Below are 18,285 nucleotides of genomic sequence, written 5' to 3'. Positions count from 1 at the left end.
TTAAGAAAGGAGGGGGAAGCGAAGCAATAGCTGAGCTGGGAAGAAGAGAGGAGAAGGGACATAGGAGAGTTTACATAGCAGAAAGAAGCCGTGGAGAAAGCACAGAGGCTGTAGGTGACGTGGGAGGAGCAGGACGTCGAGGGAACGCAGGACAAGGAGGGAAGAAGCGGAAAAAAGAAAGAAGGCAGTGGCTGAATAGGGAAGGGGGGATACCCACGAATATAAGGAGGAGAGAGGGTAAAGGGACAAAGACCCACCCTTGCATCATGGTGTTCACCTCCTGTTGTCGGATATATCTGTTTTTATGTCCCTGTGTTTTTATGTTTGTACATATTTTATGGGCTAATAGCCGTAAATAAATAAATAAATAATAAAGGGACAAAGAATTTAGATTTGCTACCAATTTGTGATGGTGGGTACTTGTTTTGTAAAGGCGGACAAAGGAAATCGCTCAGACAGATTTTGTTTGAATCCTGGTTTATTTTATTGTCATTGAGGAAAGCAAGGGAAATCTATCTGAAAGGCCCAACATCATTAAGAGAAAGTGCTAAGCGGATACAAGGCAAGCATAGACGGATGCAGAGCTGACGCAGTCCCCCGTGGGAGCCTTTTACGAAAGGATCTTCTGCAGCAGAAGCACCGGAAAGGTTGGCAGAAGGAGCGCAGAGGACTGAGATCCCCTTGAAATCTCTGGAGTACAGGTGGCCTTTTCAACAACGTCCGCACCTGTTAAGAGGTCGGCCTGGCCTCTGTTTATTGAAGCACAGATGGACTTAGTAGTGCACCCCTTCATGATACTGCGCTGCCGTTGTCCATCTGAACAGGGAAGATAAGATTGGGTATCCTGGGAAATCATTGTCGCCAGTCAACATGTCGCCTCCAAATAAGCGTTTTGGTCAGCCCAATAGTGAAGTCCTAACTGCATCCCTTGGCTTTTATCCTGGTTGGATGTGCTGATGTTCAGGGCTTCATTAATATCACTTGTTGCTCATTTGTACTCTGTACTTTGTACTTCATTGTTGTCTGCAAGTTACTAGCATATTTTTACTGTTACTTTATGCTAATTTATATACTGCTTCCATGACATAAATTAGTTCTAAGCAGTTTCCATCCATTATAAAATCAAGTATAAAATCCACACATAGAATTGTGGAATTATAGAATCGTACAGTTGGAAGGGACCACAAGGTTCATCTAGTCTCCAACCCCCTGTAGTTTAGGAATCTTTTGCCCAACACGGGGCTTGAACACACAACAATGAGCTCCTCACATCATTAAAATCTGCAATAAAATTCCATCAAAACATTAAAAATACCCATTAATTAAAATTAGCAAGCTGGCTAATACAGATCCATTGGTAGAGTGATTATGTCCACTTCTACCCACCAAGCATCTGGGGTTGCTGCATGGCCTTCTCTCAAAGAAATGGCCCCATATTGTGCCTGACACAAGGCAGCAGAACCAGTTTGCTCTGTGTCTCCAGCTACACAAGGATAAGATGCAATTGCACTGAGGATCAGCTCAGCTACAGATCACAGGATGGTGGAGTTGGAAGGGACCACGAGCCCCCAGCATGACCCTGAGATGAAGTCTCACGCTCAACCAACTGAACTCAAAGGCACGTTGTGCATGAAGGAAGACTTACTAATGTAGGTGGTTGTGGCCACATCAAAGCAATAGCTCTCCAAGCCGGTGCAATTCACCACCTTCGCATGGCACACGTCTGACGAGGAGTAACAGGTAGGGCATTGCTTTCCATTGACCTTCCTTTCTACTTGGGGTACTGCAAGCCAAAGAATAGGATTCATAATCAGCTTCAGGAATGGACTAAGGAGGAGGCAGAGGCTAAGAAGATAAGAAGAATCAGCTGAATCAGGCCAATGGCTTATCTAGCCCAGGATCTTGCTCTCACAGTAGCCAGCTAGATTGACGACATGAGCCCACTCCCATCCTGAAACTTCCAGCAACTGGTATTCTGTCCCCAACCATGGTGGAAGAACATAGCCATCATGGCTAGTAGCCACTGGTAGCCTTGTCCTCCATGAATTTGCTCCAGTCCTCTTTTAAAGCCATCCAGGTTTGTTGCTATCTTGGTTAATAAAGCGTTAAAGGCTAAAAACATTTAATTTATAGGTGGCTGTAGCCTAGAGCAGCCTTCCTGCACATAGTGCCCACTGGATGTTGTTTGAGTTCCATGTTCGTAACATACCATCCAACATTTCTCCAATGAAAACAGGGACGTCCCATTCTATCGTGATATTTTTTACTATTTATACCCCACACATATTACTGGGTTGCCCCAGCACTCTGGGCAGCTTTCAACATATATAAAAACATAATCAAACATTTATTTATTTATTTTTTTAAAAAATCTTCCCTACACAGGAGTGCTGGGGCGTTGGATAACTCCATACACTCCAACATTTCTCCAATAAAAACAGGGACATCCTAAGGGAAAGTGGGACATTACAGAATCAAATCAGAAACCGGGATGGCTTCTCTAAATAAGGGACTGTCCCTGGAAAATAGGGACACTTGGAGGGTCTGTCATGAGCCCCAGCCAGCAGGGCTAATGTATCTGGGGTGAGGAGAGCTGTAGGCCCAAACATCTGGAGGTCTTCAGGTTGAGGAGAGCCTGTGCTAGAGACAGATGTTGATGACGAATAGAACTGAATTGATTACAGATTGACAATTGTGGTGGCCCATCCTAGACTACATGTGATGGAGTAGAGGAAAGGAAGGGTCATGGTTCAGTGGTGTGGCATCTGCTCTGCAAGCAGAAAATCCAGGGTTCAATCCACAGCATCTCCAGGCAGAAAGGGGAACACCCCCTTCCCAAAACATTGGACAGGCACTGCCATAGGGTGTGGAGTTATCCTTTAAAGCCCTATACGGCCTAGGACTCTCGTACCTACGGGATCGCCTCTCCTGGTATGTCCCAGAGAGGACATTATGGTCTTCAAACAAAAACATCTTCGAGGTCCCGGGCCACAGGGAGGTTAGGCTGGTCTCAACCAGAGCCAGGGCTTTTTCAGCTGTGGCTCCAATCTGGTGGAATGCTCTGTCACAAGAGACTAGGGCCCTGTGGGACTTGATATCTTTCCACAGGGCCTGCAAGACAGAGCTGTTCCACCAGGCCTCTGGCCAGGGCCCCTCCTTTGGCAATCCTCACAGAACTCTAGTCAAATGGTTGCCATTAATTTGATTTGAACTGATTTTATAATGAATTGATTTTAGAATGCTGTATTATTTTACTGTTGTTAGCTGCTCTGAGCCCGGCTTCAGTCTGGGAGGGCGGGATATAAATAAATTATTTATTATTTATTTTATTATTAGACAATAGTGAGCCAGATGGACCAATGGTCTGGCTCCATATAAGGCTGCTTCCTGTGTTGACAAATGGTGGAGGGTGGAAGCACATCAAGGAAATTGGAACAGGGTGTATCCAGTGCTAGTCTTACTCAGAGCTGACCCACTAAAAGAAATGGGCATGACTACAGTAGACCTCAGTATGTGTGGCCTTATTTCTGAGGATGTTGATCTCTGGGAATCTTTTATGAATAACGAGTAAAGTAAAAAAAAAAAGTGCTTAAAATAAATCCATTTAGGTGAAGCAGTGTGGAGTAATGGTTAGAGTTCTGAACCTGAGAGACCATGTTTTAGTTCCTTTTCAGCCATGGGGACCTTTGGGCTAGTCACTGTCTCTCAGCCTAACCTTCCTCATGCAATTGTTGCGGTGATAAAATGAAGAAATTGAAAAGTGAGTACACAACATTGAGCTCTTTGAAGGAATGGTGGGATATCAAAATAATAATAATAATAATAATAATAATAATAATAATAATAATACTTACATTTAGGCTTGGCATTTTTGCAGTTGTCCCCCGTGCAACAGACCAAGTACATCCTGAAGGTTCTCCCCAACCCAAGATAAAAGAACGCTGAGGGAGTGGAGCAGACCTTTGAAGAATCGCAGGTTTTCTCTACAGTGCGAATTTTACGTCCTTCTATGGGAGAAACGAGAGTGAGAGAAAGAGACAGGTTTGTTCAGTGATGAGCAAAATATCATTATGTCAAGCATTGTGTTTTGGGCTGGAAGATGCACATTTCTCAGATTTCTGAGATTTCTACCACTGATGGCAAGTATTTGGAAGCCAGCGGAGCGGGTGGGGCGGAGTATCCCCACAATTTCCTCTTGGATTGAAGGGCATATCTTTGTTAAAAAGGGCACAGTCTAATCAGACTTCTGCCCCTCTCCCAGAGACCCTAATTATTGAGAACACATCCTACTAGCTTCATATACCACAGATTATGAACTCAGTAACCATCCCCGTGGTTTTCTTCGGAGCTGAGGGTGATGAAACAATCGCTGAGACGGCTAGAGCGTCGGTGGCAGAAAACTCACTCCGAATCTGACCAGACACAGGTTAGAGCTCAACGTCGAGCCTACCAAGTGGCGATAGCGATGGCGAAGAAGACCGCCTCTATTGCATCTGCAGAAAATAGTAGCAGGAGACTCTTTCAGGTGGTCCGCAATTTAACGGAACCACCTTTACCACCGGGGCCTTGTAAAGACCCCAAGATCTCCTGCAACGATTTTGCAAAGTTTTTTGCAGATAAAATCACTCATATTCGGAAGGAGCTAGACACCACCGTGGGAGCAGGGCTGGGGCGGGAGAGTGCTAGAGCCCTGTCTGGTCAAGTTGCATGGAATCAATTTCAATCCGTTACCCCCAAGGATGTGGACAGGCTGCTTGGACGCGTGAAACCAACCACCTGTCTCCTTGATCCTTGCCCATCCTGGCTAATAAAAGCAAGCCGGAAAGGGCTGGGCGATGGGCTCTGCGGGGTGGTGAATGCTTCCCTCTGTGAGGGAACATTCCCAGATCCGCTGAAAGAGGCGGTAATTAAACCGCTTCTTAAAAAACCATCTTTAGACCCGGCCAGTATGGCCAACTATCGCCCAGTCTCAAATCTTCCATTCTTGGGCAAGTTGATTGAGCGCGTGGTTGCTGAACAACTCCAGGCACGCCTGGAGGATGCGGACCATTTGGATCCCTTCCAATCGGGATTCAGGCCTCATCATGGGACTGAAACTGCCTTGGTCACGCTGGTTGATGATCTCCGGCGAGCTAGGGACAAAGGTGAGAGTTGTTTCCTAGTTCTGCTGGATCTCTCAGCGGCCTTTGATACAATCAACCATAACATCCTTCTGGACCGTCTAGAGGGGCTGGGAGCTGGGGGCACTGTTATACAGTGGTTTCGCTCTTTCCTCCTGGGCCGTGTTCAGAAAGTGGTGGTGGGGGATGAGTGTTCAGACCCCTGGGCCCTCACTTGTGGGGTGCCTCAGGGTTCCGTCCTCTCCCCCATGCTTTTTAACATCTATATGAAGCCACTGGGAGAGATCATCAGGGAGTTTGGACTGGGTGTCCGTCAATATGCAGATGATACCCAGCTCTATCTCTCTTTCAAATCAGAACCAGTGAAGGTGGTGAAGGTCCTGTGTGAGTGCCTGGAGGCGGTTGGAGGATGGATGGCGGCTAATGGATTGAAGTTGAATCCTGACAAGACAGAAGTACTGTTTTTGGGGGACAGGGGGCGGGCTGGTGTGGAGGACTCCCTGGTCCTGAATAGGGTAACTGTGCCCCTGAAGGACCAGGTGCGCAGCCTAGGAGTCATTTTGGAGTCACAGCAGTCCATGGAGGCGCAGGTCAATTCTGTATCCAGGGCAGCTGTCTACCAACTCCACCTGGTACGCAGGCTGAGACCCTACCTGCCCGCGGACTGTCTCGCCAGAGTGGTGCATGCTCTAGTTATCTCCTGCTTGGACTACTGCAATGCGCTCTACGTGGGGCTACCTCTGAAGGTGACTCGGAAACTACAACTAATCCAGAATGCGGCAGCTAGACTGGTGACTCGGGGCGGCCGCCGAGACCACATAACACCGGTCTTGAAAGACCTACATTGGCTCCCAGTACGTTTCCGAGCACAATTCAAAGTGCTGGTGTTGACCTTTAAAGCCCTAAACGGCCTCAGCCCAGTATACCTGAAGGAGCGTCTCCACCCCCATCGTTCTGCCCGGACACTGAGGTCCAGCGCCAAGGGCCTTCTGGCGGTTCCCTCATTGCGAGAAGCAAAGCTACAGGGAACCAGGCAGAGGGCCTTCTCGGTAGCGGCGCCCGCCCTGTGGAACGCCCTCCCATCAGATGTCAAAGCGATAAATAACTACCTGACATTCAGAAGACATCTTAAGGCAGCCCTGTTCAGGGAAGTTTTTAATGTGTGATATTTTAGTGTATTTTTGGTTTCTATGGAAGCCGCCCAGAGTGGCTGGGGAAACCCAGCCAGATGGGCGGGGTACAAATAATAAATTATTATATTATTATTATTATAACAGGTCCAAAGAAATGGACTCAGTAACCTGAAAGTCTCAAGGGGAAATTGAAGGGCAATAGTTCAGTGGCAGAGATCGACTGTGCATTTTGTATTGTGCAACATTTATTTGTGACCATTTTAAGACTGCTCTGCAGCAAAGCTTTGAAAGTCATTAATGCGGCGGAGAGCAAATCCATTTCTACACTGCACAAAGTCTGGATCAGGGATTCCGCCAGCAACAACTCGAACACCACCCACCCAGAGTACTTTCAGCAAATGCAACGACACAGGTGTCTTTCTTAGGAGAACAGGTCGCCATCTTGCCACTGCATCTGGTCCCAAGGCCGTAGCAAACTTCGCACTCCAGAGAAGCACCTGGGAGAGGAAAGAAAAGGGAGGTGCAGAGAAGGAATCCATTCATATACTTTTCTATAAATATATATCTATATATAAATCCATTGACTTCCAACAACTTATGGCCCGAGGGACCTTCAAGCTGATTTTCATGTAGGTGACAAAGAAATGAAAACAGAGAGGGTGAGATGAAGAAGAGAAAGGAAGGAATGGTTTCAAGCAGGAGGCATTCCCAGCTCTACCTATAGTTGCTGGGAAATGAACTTGGGATATTCTGCATGGGGGGGAAATGCTCTATCGCTGTGTTGTTGGGCGAGATGCCATCAACAACACCCCCCATCCCCACCACCTCCCTCTCTGAGTGAGTGCACCTCCTTCTTAAAAGGTAAAGGGATCCCTGACCATTAGGTACAGTTGTGGCCGACTCTGGGGTTGCAGCGCTCATCTCGCTTTATTGGCCGAGGGAGCCGGCGTACAGCTTCCGGGTCATGTGGCCAGCATGACTAAGCCCCTTCTGGTGAACCAGACCAGAGCAGCTCACGGAAACGCCGTTTACCTTCCCGCCGGAGCAGTACCTATTTATCTACTTGCACTTTGGCGTGCTTTTGAACTGCTAGGTTGGCAGGAGCAGAGACCGAGCAATGGGAGCTCACCCCGTTGAAGGGATTCGAACCGCCGACCTTCTGATCAGAAAGTCCTAGGCTCTGTGGTTTAACCCACAGTGCCACCCTTGCACCTCCTTCTAGTGATGGGCAAATCTGTCAATTTCGACTTCTCATTTTACCTCTCTTAAGTTCAGTTCTGGACATTTCCACATCTCTCTCTCTCTCTCTCTCTCTCACACACACACACACACACACACACACACTCATAAAAATTCAGCAGCGTTTATTGTGGGTTTTTCCTTACATGCATGCATTCATTCATTCAATTCATTGAGCAGATCAGTTTTCCCCAATGTAACACATTTTCTTAATGTTCCAGTCACCAACATATGCATTCCTGAGTGCATTTTCTTGTATTATATGCATTTTCCCACACATTCCTTGGCTGGGGAAATTGCATTGCAAAATTCAGAGAAGGGTGAATTTCAAATGGTGATGGTGTCTTGAGCTTTATGAATTAGATAGGTCTGGCTATAAATGACATCTGAAGGCAGCCCTGTTTAGGGAAGCTTTTAATGTTTGATGCATTACTGTACAGTGGTACCTCGGATTACATATGCTTCAGGTTACAGGCTCCGCTAAACCAGAAATAGTACCTCGGGTTAAGAACTTTGCTTCAGGATGAGAACAGAAATCGTGTTCCGGCAGCGCGGCAGCAGCAGGAGGCCCCATTAGCTAAAGTGGTGCTTCAGGTTAAGAACAGTTTAAGGTTAAGAATGGACCTCCGGAATGAATTAAGTACCTAACCTGAGGTACCACTGTATGTTAATATTTTGTTGGAAGCTGCCCAGAGTGGCTTGGGAAGCCCAGCCAGATGGGCGGGGTATGAATAATAAATTATTATTAGTAGTATTATTATGTTATTATTATTAAATGCAAGCTTAGCCCAATTTCTGCCCCATCCCTACCTCCTCCTTTCTCTGCCCATTCACATACCCTCTGGCCCTAATCCACGCAAGAGAGAGCACAAAGCAGGTGGAGGCTACTGCCTCATGTCCTTCCTCTGGCCATTGCTGGAATGCTCAGAGAGGGCAGGGGAACCATGGGGGAGGCAGTAAGGAGAAAGAGCAGAACCAGGATGCTCTGGGAATCAGCAGTGGGTTCCCAAACAGGCATGAGCCTCCACAGTTGCCCAACAATGCCAACTACTGATGCGACCTCAATTTGGCCCTGGCCCTATTTACCCCACTGTAAAAGAAAAGAAAATAAAATCTCCAGTAGGCTACCAGCGTCTCCTTACCTGTAGTTAGAACCACAAAGAAGGGGAAGAGCCTCAGGAGATCCTGCATGGTAATGATGATGAGAAATACATGTGACGAATCAACTTCTTTGGCTCAAAGAGCCTGTAATGACAGCCAGAGGAAGCATGTTTGACAACTGGCAGCTTTCACCAGTGTGCATTTACACCAAGGATGGGGAGACCTTGTTCTTGAGCTACTGCTCCGATCATCCCTGGCCATTGACCATGGTGGGCTTCCAGAGGCACCAGGTTGGGCACCGTGCAAAAGATGATGCTAGACTAGGTATGCTTTGGGTCTATCATAGAACTGTAGAGTTGGAAGGGACCCAGAGGGTCGTCCAGTCCAACCCCTTTGCGGTGCAGAAATCTCAACTAAATCATCCATGGCAGGTGGCCATGGTTTTCTGCTCAAAACCCTCCAAGGAAGGAGAGTCCACCACCACTTGCTCTCCCCTGACTCAGTAGGGTTCTTCTCAGCTCCTTCTGTTGTTATGAAAAGGAAGGAACTGCATTTAAACTCCTGTTCAACCTACCTCCAGTAACTGACATGTAAGCCTTTAAGATTCCACATCTCTTAAAGTGACAGAACCGTAAGTCACCACAACAGACGGGTGCCTTCCTTGGCATGGAATCAACCAGACAGCTGTGGGAGGCTATGAAAGGGAGATGACAATCCACTCTGCCATTGGTCAGCCCTAGCTGCTCCCTCAAATACCAAGCTTGGATGACTTGAGACCCATCAAGGGAGAATAGAGCCCTATATTTCAAGACACACCAGTCTTGAAAGATCTACATTGGCTCCCAGTACGTTTCCGAGCACAGTTTAAAGTGTTGGTGCTGACCTTTAAAGCCCTAAACGGCCTCGGTCCAGTATACCTGAAGGAGTGTCTCCACCCCCATTATTCTGCCCGGACACTGAGGTCCAGCACCGAGGGTTCCCTCACTGCAAGAAGCCAAGTTACAGGGAACCAGGCAGAGGGCCTTCTTAGTAGTGGCACCCGCCCTGTGTAACACCCTCCCACCAGATGTCAAAGAGAAGAACAACTACCAGACTTTTAGAGGACATCTGAAGGCAGCCCTGTTTAGGGAAGCTTTTAATGTTTAACAGACCACTGTATTTTAATACTTTGTTGGAAGCCGCCCAGAGTGGCTGGGGAAACCCAGACATACGGGTGGGGTATAAATAATAAATTATTATTATTATTACTATAGCCACATGGGGCAGACCACCAAAGTCTGTCAATAACCCCCCTGCTACCACAAAAAAACCTGGGACTCAGCCCTTGGTGATTCAGACGATGTCTAATATCCAGAGTCTAACACCAACCCTGAAAGTGATTCTACTCAATAAGTTCAATCAGCCTCAGCCAGCAGACTCCCAGAGCTTCTCAGACCCACCCCCCTTCCATGACGATGTACTGACACAGCTGTAACGATCAAGCTCCTTACACAACTTCAATGTTGCCATGGTTGACACTTCATCTCTTGCAGTTAGGAAACCGCCAGAAAGCCCTCGGAGCTGGATCTCAATGTCTGGGCTGAACAATGGGGGTCTTGACACAAATTACATTTAAAAAAAAAAAAAAAGAATTACAATTCAAATTGCAATTGATTTCAACCTGAGGTTTATTTTCACTCTGTGAGTCAGAGAAAATCCCTCTGGAAGGCCAAACGGCAGTTGGAAAATGTCACCTATAGATAGAAGGGAGGCTTGATTGAATACAGAGCTGATGCAATCCCATGCACGTGCCTTTTTATGAGAGGATCTTCAGGAGCAGGAGCCCAGAGAAGGTTGGAAGGAAGAGATCAGAGCACTGAGCTCCCCGGGAAACATTTGGTGAACATTCTGCCTTCCTAAGCTCATCAGAACCCCCCAACATGGGAGTGCGGCCACTTTTTAGTGAGAGACAGAAGGACTTACTAGTGCAGCCTTTAAGGGTCCTGTCCACGATTTTTTCTGGAAATGGAAGACAGGAGAAGACATTAATTTCTTCCAGCTATTCTCCAAACCAGTACATCCCACCTAAATGAAATTTACCCTCTCCTTGCCACTAAACAAATCTGGTACTTAAGGAATGGAGCTTAAAAAAAATGGCTATCCAACCCTGTGGGGATGAGCAAATATGTCAATTTCAGTTTCTCCTTTCTCCAATCTTAAATCGAGTTCTCCACATTTTCATATCACTTTGCATTTTTTTAACATCCCCCATGAAAACGCACCACAAATTTAGTATGTTTCTCCCAATACACACACGTTTGCATGCAATTTTGCCCCCAATAATAATAATAATAGCAAATTACCCTAACAGAATGCGTTTTTGTACACACGCCTTGGTTGGAGAACTGCACAATGAAATTTAGCAAAGTGCCAATTCCGAAGGACAAAATTTTGTGTTGCAAAATGAGATCAAAGCATTCACGTAAGAAGCAAACACAATGGGAGCAATTTAAATAAGAGAATTAGAGGTAGGTATTTTGTTTTCTATAAAAGCTCACGTCTTAGGGAAGTGAAGAGTGGCATGCCTTAAATCAGCATGGCTCGGCTTACACATGATCCTATGTGAAAATAGGTGGAAAGGAGGATTTGGGGTCCCAAGTCATGCTGCATCTGGGGTTGCACTTACCAGAATGCACGTGTGCCGATATATCAAAGCAGTATATGTTGGCTCCCGTGCAATTCACCACCTCCTCTTTACATGTGTTTGACCATTCGTGGCAGGCAGGACACTGCTTTCCATTCCATTTCATTTCTAATGGTGGCACTGAAAACAGGTGTAGAAACACTCAAGGATCTGAAAGAGGCAGCTCAGAGTTTACAACTTTGGAGGCAGATGGTGTGCTGCCCATCCAGCACCATTCTGACTTCCACCTAATGATCCCTGGCATGCAACCAGTCCGCTAAGCAGTAATGAGTCTCCTTAAGCAGGGCCATCTTTACCCAGGAGGTCCAAGGGGTGCAGGGCACCTGGGCGCTGAATTCTGAGTGGCACCAAATGTATACCTGCAAATGGACATTTCTTCCCCTGCAAACTGGCAAGCTGTCTGGAGTACGAATCCATACCACTCCTCCAAAACGACCTCCAGAGGGACTCATTGACAGTGCACATCAGAGGTGCTTTCATGGGATAGGGTCAGAGGTTAGCGGTCTGTGGTTTGCGGTCTGTGGTTGCAGAGGGTTGAGGACTCCTTACTATTTTTGCACAGGGTCCCTGCCTCCAGCATTCTACTGTTAGGCATAATCGTTTAACTGAACAGTTGAAATAGAAAATAACTCTATATATATGTCTGTCTGTGTACCGCTGAAAGCACGATATGGAAACGTTTGTCCACTGAAGCTAAGCAAAAGAGCTGCTGAGAGCCTAACAGGAAATGATTAATTAACTGAGAATGCAGCTCTGCTAGCTCTGCCACGAGGGTGAAAGGATTGTGTTACAGGTCTCCATTTTGGGCGTGCGAATTAGCTCTTGGTTCTGAAGCACCGAAGAGAAAGGATGTTTAAGCCATTCTCTCTCCAAGAGCACAGCCTCAGGCTGCAATGCAAGTGGTTTGGAGAGGCAATGCTTTGCTTTCATCTCTAGATATAAAGAAATTGGTATTTCTAAGATATTTTGTCCCTATCTGGAAATGTCAGGGTTTGAATCTGAGATGCCATGATGGGGGGAAAAGCATGGGGAGAGGATCAAACACACACACACACACACACACACACACACACACACAAATGATAGACCTACAATTAGGGTTAACTATGCCACACATCTTCTCATTGCAGCAGGAGGAAACTGTCCTTAAGGCTTTCCCAGGTCCAAAGTACAATTCCATGGCAGTACCGGCACACTCCTCCAGAGTGACACAGTCTTTGTCTACACTGCGTTCAACGTTTTCACCTACAATGGATGAGAGGGAGTGGGTCAATTTGATTTCACTGCATTTCCTACATTTATATCCCACCTGTTCCTCCAAAGAACTCAAGTCAGCCTCCATGGTTAGACTGAGAGATCGGGCCAAGATCACCCAATAAGCTTCTTTGGTCTCCCCAGCCTTAGTCTAACACACTAGGTAAAAAGGTAAAGGACCCCTGGATGGTTAAGTCCAGTCAAAGGCGACTATGGGGTTGTGGCGCTCATCTCGTTTTCAGGCCGAGGGAGCCAGCGTTTGTCCACAGACAGCTTTCCAGGTCATGTGGCCAGCATGACTAAGCTGCTTCTGGCGCAACAGGACACCATGACGGAAGCCAGAGCACACGGAAATGCCGTTTACCTTCCCGCCTCAGTGGTACCTGTTTATCTACTTGCACTGGCATGCTTTCGAACTGCTAGGTTGGCAGGAGCTGGGACAAAGCAAAGGGAGCTCACCCTGTCACAGTGATTCGAACCACTGAAATTCCAATCAGCAAGTCCAAGAGGCTCAGTGGTTTAGACCACAGCGCCATCTGTGTCCCTTCCAACACTCCAAACCAGTGTAGCAAGCATGTCGTGAAGATTCAAGGACAACCAAAGAAACATTTAAACAAGAAGAGTGAGCGGACTTCTGCAAGTGGGGAGCCACCACAGAAAAGGCCTGTTCCCGTGTTCCCGCCCTCCAGACCTCTCACAAAGGAGGCTCATGAAGAAGGGCCTCAGATGATGACCACAGTGTCTGCATCAGTATATATGGAAAGAGGTGGTCCTTGACGTATTGCAGTCCTGAGCTGTTTAAGGCTTGATAGGTCCAAACCAGTGCTTTGAATTGGACCTGAAAACTAATGGGCCGTTAGAACAGTAGATGCCAAGATTTAAGGCATGACTCAATCAGCTTGTTCATTGAGGTGATTACTGAAGATAACAAGAGGCGAGGACCCGTCCAACACACAATCCCTGCCCTAACAGTCAGTGACCTTGGCTGATCTTGTCCTGTGCCCACTTGTCCTGAGGGCAAGGGTCATAGCTCAGTGGTAGACCACCTGCTGTGGATGCAGAAGATCCCAAGTTCCCTCCCCAGCATCACCAGGTAGGACTTGGAGAAAGATTCCCTGTCTGAGATCCTGGACAGGTCCACATAGACCATACTGAGCCAGGTGGACCAACGTTCTGACTCTACCTATGTTTCAATAACCTCGATCCCACTCACGTAGAGTATTTTCGGAGTATGCAATCATGCAGGTATCTTTCTCGGGAGGGCAGGTTGTCAACGTGCCATTGCAGATGTATCCTTCGGCCGAACAAACTTCACATGTTAGAGAAGCTCCTGGAAAAAGAGGAAGGTTGCAGGCCTTTTTTAAAAAAATGACTAACCCTATTTGTGTGATTACGCTTTATTGAAAATGGTTATTAATGCCATGTTCTAAATTGCTTCCAAAGCTGTTTCCTTTAAAAATAAATCAAATTTAAAAAATAATAATTGAAGATTAAAAAGATCTTGGATATGCCTTCCGTCTTATACTCCTGCCAGTCTCGTGATGCCAATTCGCATCTGACCCCAGCTACCCCAATGGAATAAATCTCCCGCGAGTGAGCCGTCCTTCCATACCTGTTGTAAGGAGGACAAAGAAGATGGAGAGTTTCAGGAGATCCTGCATGGTGATGGTGAGGGGAGAGCCAGAGAAACTGTGACCGAGGTGAATTGAATACCCTGGCTGAAAGGACCTGAAACAACAGGGGGGTGGAGCCCAGTCAGCTGACCTGGGTAAAATGCCCAGAGGATCTTGAAGAGGTTCCTCTGGGCGGCTCCCAACAGAATATTAAAAACACAATAAAAACACAATAAAACATCAAACATTCAAAACTTCCCTAAACAGGGCTGCCTTCAGATGTCTTCTAAAAGTCAGATAGTTGTTTATTTCCTTGACATCTGATGGGAGGCCGTTCCACAGGGCGGGCACCACTACCAAGAAGGCCCTCTGCCTGGTTCCCTGTAACCTCACTTCTCGCAGGGAGGGAACCACCAGAAGGCCCTCGGAGCTGGACCTCAGTGTTCAGGCTGAAGGGTGGTACTACATTGGTACCTCGGGTTACATATGCTTCAGGTCACATACGCTTCAGGTTACAGACTCCGTTAACCCAGAAATAGTACCTCGGGTTAAGAACTTTGCTTCAGGATGAGAACAGAAATTGTGTTCCCACGGTATGGCAGCAGTAGGAGGCCCCATTAGCTAAAGTGGTGCTTCAGGTTAAGAACAGTTTCAGCTTAAGAACGGACCTCTGGAACGAATTAAGTACTTAACCCGAGGTACCACTGTACTGTAGTATGTTGCACTAAGGCTCAAACTCTGTTTGAAAGTGTTTTTTAAATTGAATTTGTTATTATATATTATAAACCACATGATGCTAAGAGAGCTTCTAAACACTTTACAAAAATATACAACAGAACATTAAATGATTGATAACACACAGTTAAAAGCAAGTATTTAAGAGTATTCAAAAGATGATTAAAGTCAGCAGTGGTTAAAAGGAAGTAAATCACATGCAGCTTCTATGTGTTCCGATGGGCTGGCCCTAACGAAAATGTTTTGAGCAGTTGCTGGAAAGATTACAGTGAGAGCACCTGCCTTGTATCAGTTGGCAGGGAGCTTCAAAGTGTGGATGCTGGAAGGCCGGGGGGGCGGAAAAATGGGGGCGGGGCGGACAGGTTTTATTCTGTGTTTTTTCCCAAAGCCGTTTTTCCCCCCAGGAAAAAAGGGGGGGAGTGTGTGGAATATTCAAACTATATCAAACTATTTTTTTCAATTTTTCTGGGGAAAAACAGGGGAAAACCCGTTTCCCCCCCAATTTTTCCAGGTTTTTTCCCAGGCCTTCCCACCTCTAGCTCTAACGTTGAGCTACAACCATCGCCACTGATTATAAGTACGTGTCATCCCCAGGAATAACTAAGCAGTACAAAAGAAGAAGAAGAAAGAAAACTGAGAATCCTGAGAGAGGTTTTTCTTCCTCTCACACCTAACCTTTAGTACCTGGAGGAAGAAAAGATTCGGGAAAAGACAAGAGGAGAAGTCCTTTTTCAAACAGTGTGTCATCAGACTATGGCATCTGCTGCCAAAAGATGTGGGTATAACCATCGATTTAGATGGATTTGAACAGGGGTTAAACAAATTCAGGGAGGGTAAAGCTATCAGTAAGGTACACAGGTGGCGCTGTGGATTAAACCACAGAGCCTAGGACTTGCTGATCAGAAGGTCGGCAGTTTGAATCCCCACGACGGGGTTTGAGCTCCCGTTGCTCGGTCCCTGCTCCTGCCAACCTAGCAGTTCGAAAGCATGTCAAAGTGCAAGTAGATAAATAGGTACCACTCCGGAGGGAAGGTAAACGGCGTTTCCGTGCGCTGCTCTGGTTCGCCAGAAGCGGCTTAGTCATGCTGGCCACATGACCCGGAAGCTGTACGCCGGCTCCCTCGGCTAGTAAAGCGAGATGAGTGCCGGAACCCCAGAGTCGGTCACGACTGGACCTAATGGTCAGGGGTCCCTTTACCTTTACCTTTAAAGCTATCAGTGGCCACTAGCTATTATGGTCACATGTTTCCTCCAGTATCAGGGCAGCACACCTTTGAATAGTAGTCATCTGGGGATGGGAAAAGGATAAAGTGCTTGTGCCCTGCTTTTGGGCTGAGTCTATCGGGAAACTTTTGAGTTTCCAGGAGCACACAGAATAGCCACAGTGGAAAAGAGTGTACCAAACTAGATATTCATTAAGGCTCTTCTCGGGTCCTTCGGTTCTTGTGAAAAGAAAATAACTGGATTTAAACCAGAGTTCAGCTTACCTCCCAACAGCAGATGTATAAGCCTTTAAGATTCCATGCCTCCTAAGGTGACAGGAACGTTATCATCGTGACTTTTATTAGGAAACCCCTCTAAGATTCCATAGAAGCCAGAGGTGATTCCAAATTCTACTCTCACATCTAAAGAATTTATTTCCTCCTTGTTCACAGCAGCCAAGCTATTGCCCAGCAATGGAAGGAAGTTTCTAATAGACTAATCGAGGCTTAGGTTGACAATATCTGGAACATAGCTCTGTCAGAACACCTCACACGTCGAGTAGTCAAAGGCATTTCCAAAAAAGATACATTTGGCACTATTTGGTCTCCTTTTCCTTTTATTAATAATAAAAAAATGTTTTAATGCCATCAGCATTGGAAGAATGCTTATGGACAGGGTATATTGATTGAAAACTTTAAAGGAGCCACTGTGGCAGTTCGAATCATAGGATTGTAGAGTTGGAAGGGACCCTAAGGGTCATCTAGTCCAACCCCCTGCAATGCAGGAATCTCAGCTAGAGCATCCATGACAGATGGCCATCTGACCTCTGCTTAAAAACATCTGAGGAAGTAGAGTTAGATATCGACTGAAAACACTAAATGAGCCAACATGGCCGTAATGTATAATTCAGCGCTTTTTTTTCCCTGGGGGGAAGCAGGGATACACATACCCCTAAACATTTTGTGAATCTAACAGGAGAAGAAACTAAAAAAAGTAAGTTTTTTCTCTAGCATGGTGAATTGTCAGTTCGGTTGCTGCCCCCGATGGCGGCTTATAAAATGGTGTTTTTCTTGAGTCAAAATGAGAGCACCCTTAAACATTTTGTAAGAAAAAAAGCTCTGGTATAATTAATGCTTTTTGTGATCATTTTATAGTATTGTAGCAATGGACAAAGTTGGATTACAACCTTTAATTTTGTTTGAAGTTTAAAAATTAAAAAATAAAATAAAATGAGATCGCTCTTCCATTGAAATCATTCTATGCGTATTCACTAGATGGCACTGTCATGGACTGTAATGGTGGCATACAATTAATCCAGAATGCGGCAGCTAGACTGGTGACTGGGAGTGGCTGCCAAGACCATATAACACTTGTCCTGAAAGACCTACATTGGCTCCCAGTACGTTTCCAAGCACAATTCAAAGTGTTGGTGCTGACCTTTAAAGCCCTAAATGACCTTGGCCCAGTATATTTGAAGGAGCGTCTCCACTCCCATCGTTCAACCTGGACACTGAAATCCAGCTCCGAGGGCCTTCTGGCAGTTCCCTCACTGCGAGAAGTGAGGTTACAGGGAGCCAAGCAGAGGGCCTTCTTGGTGGTGGCACCCACCCTGTGGAATGCCCACTATCTGACTTTTAGAACACATCTGAAGGCAGCCCTGTTTAGGGATGTTTTTAATGTTTGATGTTTTATTGTGTTTTTAATATTCTGTTGGGAGTCGCCCAGAGTGGCTGGGGAAACCCAGCCAGATGGGCAGGGAATGAATGAATGAATGAATGAATATCATCATTATCATCTGCTGGAGAAGTCATCCATTATCCATGCTTCGTAACTTCTAATGTTGCACGTGGGGCTCTCCTTGAAGGTGCTTTTGAAACTGAAGCTAGTACTGAACACAGCTCACTGAGACGACTTGTCGGAAGCATGCTTTGGCAGTATTAAAAAAACTCCTTTGGCTTCCAGTCCAAAATATAGGGGACAACTCTGAAAGACCGAAATCAAGTGTGAGGCAACTTTGGCCCTCCATGATGCTGAAAGACTACTCTCATCAGCCCTGGCAAACATAGCCAAAGTCTAGGGATAAAGGGAGCTATAGCTTAGTGACATATGGCGAGCCAAAGCTTTTCCACACCTGCCCTAATCAGCTTGGAGTATTTAAAGTAGGGGAGGGGAGGCATCTTTTTCAGCCCAACAACTGGAATACC

At 46.3% G+C, this 18,285-nt stretch overlaps 1 protein-coding gene and 1 long non-coding RNA gene across 4 annotated transcripts in view; one reads left to right on the top strand and one right to left on the bottom strand.

The window, feature by feature from the left end:
• LOC310769194 overlaps positions 1–18,285 on the top strand; it is a 122,198-nt gene that overhangs the window by 25,875 nt on the left and 78,038 nt on the right. The gene's annotated exons all lie outside the window — the stretch shown is intronic.
• Positions 378–16,437, bottom strand: LOC310768844 (phospholipase A2 inhibitor and Ly6/PLAUR domain-containing protein-like). Of its 3 annotated transcripts, none has more exons than XM_083627697.1 (10): positions 16,366–16,429; positions 14,143–14,258; positions 13,744–13,860; positions 12,369–12,521; positions 11,259–11,396; positions 10,556–10,591; positions 6,634–6,750; positions 3,855–4,007; positions 1,646–1,783; positions 378–816 (listed from the first exon to the last, which is right to left on the bottom strand). In XM_083627697.1, exons 2-10 carry the CDS (start codon positions 14,189–14,191, stop codon positions 611–613), a joined length of 1,107 nt encoding a protein of 368 aa, XP_083483823.1. In that variant the 5' UTR covers positions 14,192–14,258; positions 16,366–16,429; the 3' UTR covers positions 378–610. The 3 variants fall into 3 exon arrangements, with proteins under 3 accessions (XP_083483823.1, XP_083483824.1, XP_083483825.1); XM_083627698.1 differs by having other exon boundaries at positions 14,143–14,244; positions 16,351–16,420; XM_083627699.1 differs by lacking the exon at positions 14,143–14,258 and having other exon boundaries at positions 16,366–16,437.

Source organism: Podarcis filfolensis, assembly GCF_964270895.1.
Source record: "Podarcis filfolensis genome assembly, chromosome: 8".
Lineage (NCBI taxonomy): Eukaryota > Metazoa > Chordata > Lepidosauria > Squamata > Lacertidae > Podarcis > Podarcis filfolensis.
Note: the sequence above shows the minus strand (reverse complement) of the source record. Positions and strands in the feature narration are given on the sequence as shown.

Coding starts and splice junctions, on each gene's coding strand:
- LOC310768844 (XM_083627697.1), bottom strand. CDS start 14,191: ATGCAGGATCTCCTGAAACTCTCCATCTTCTTTGTCCTCCTTACAACA. Junction 4,008..6,633: donor ATTTGCTGAAAGTACTCTGG/GTGGGTGGTGTT, acceptor TTTCTCCCATAG/AAGGACGTAAAATTCGCACT. Junction 817..1,645: donor GGCCACAACCACCTACATTA/GTAAGTCTTCCT, acceptor TTCCCTGTTCAG/ATGGACAACGGCAGCGCAGT.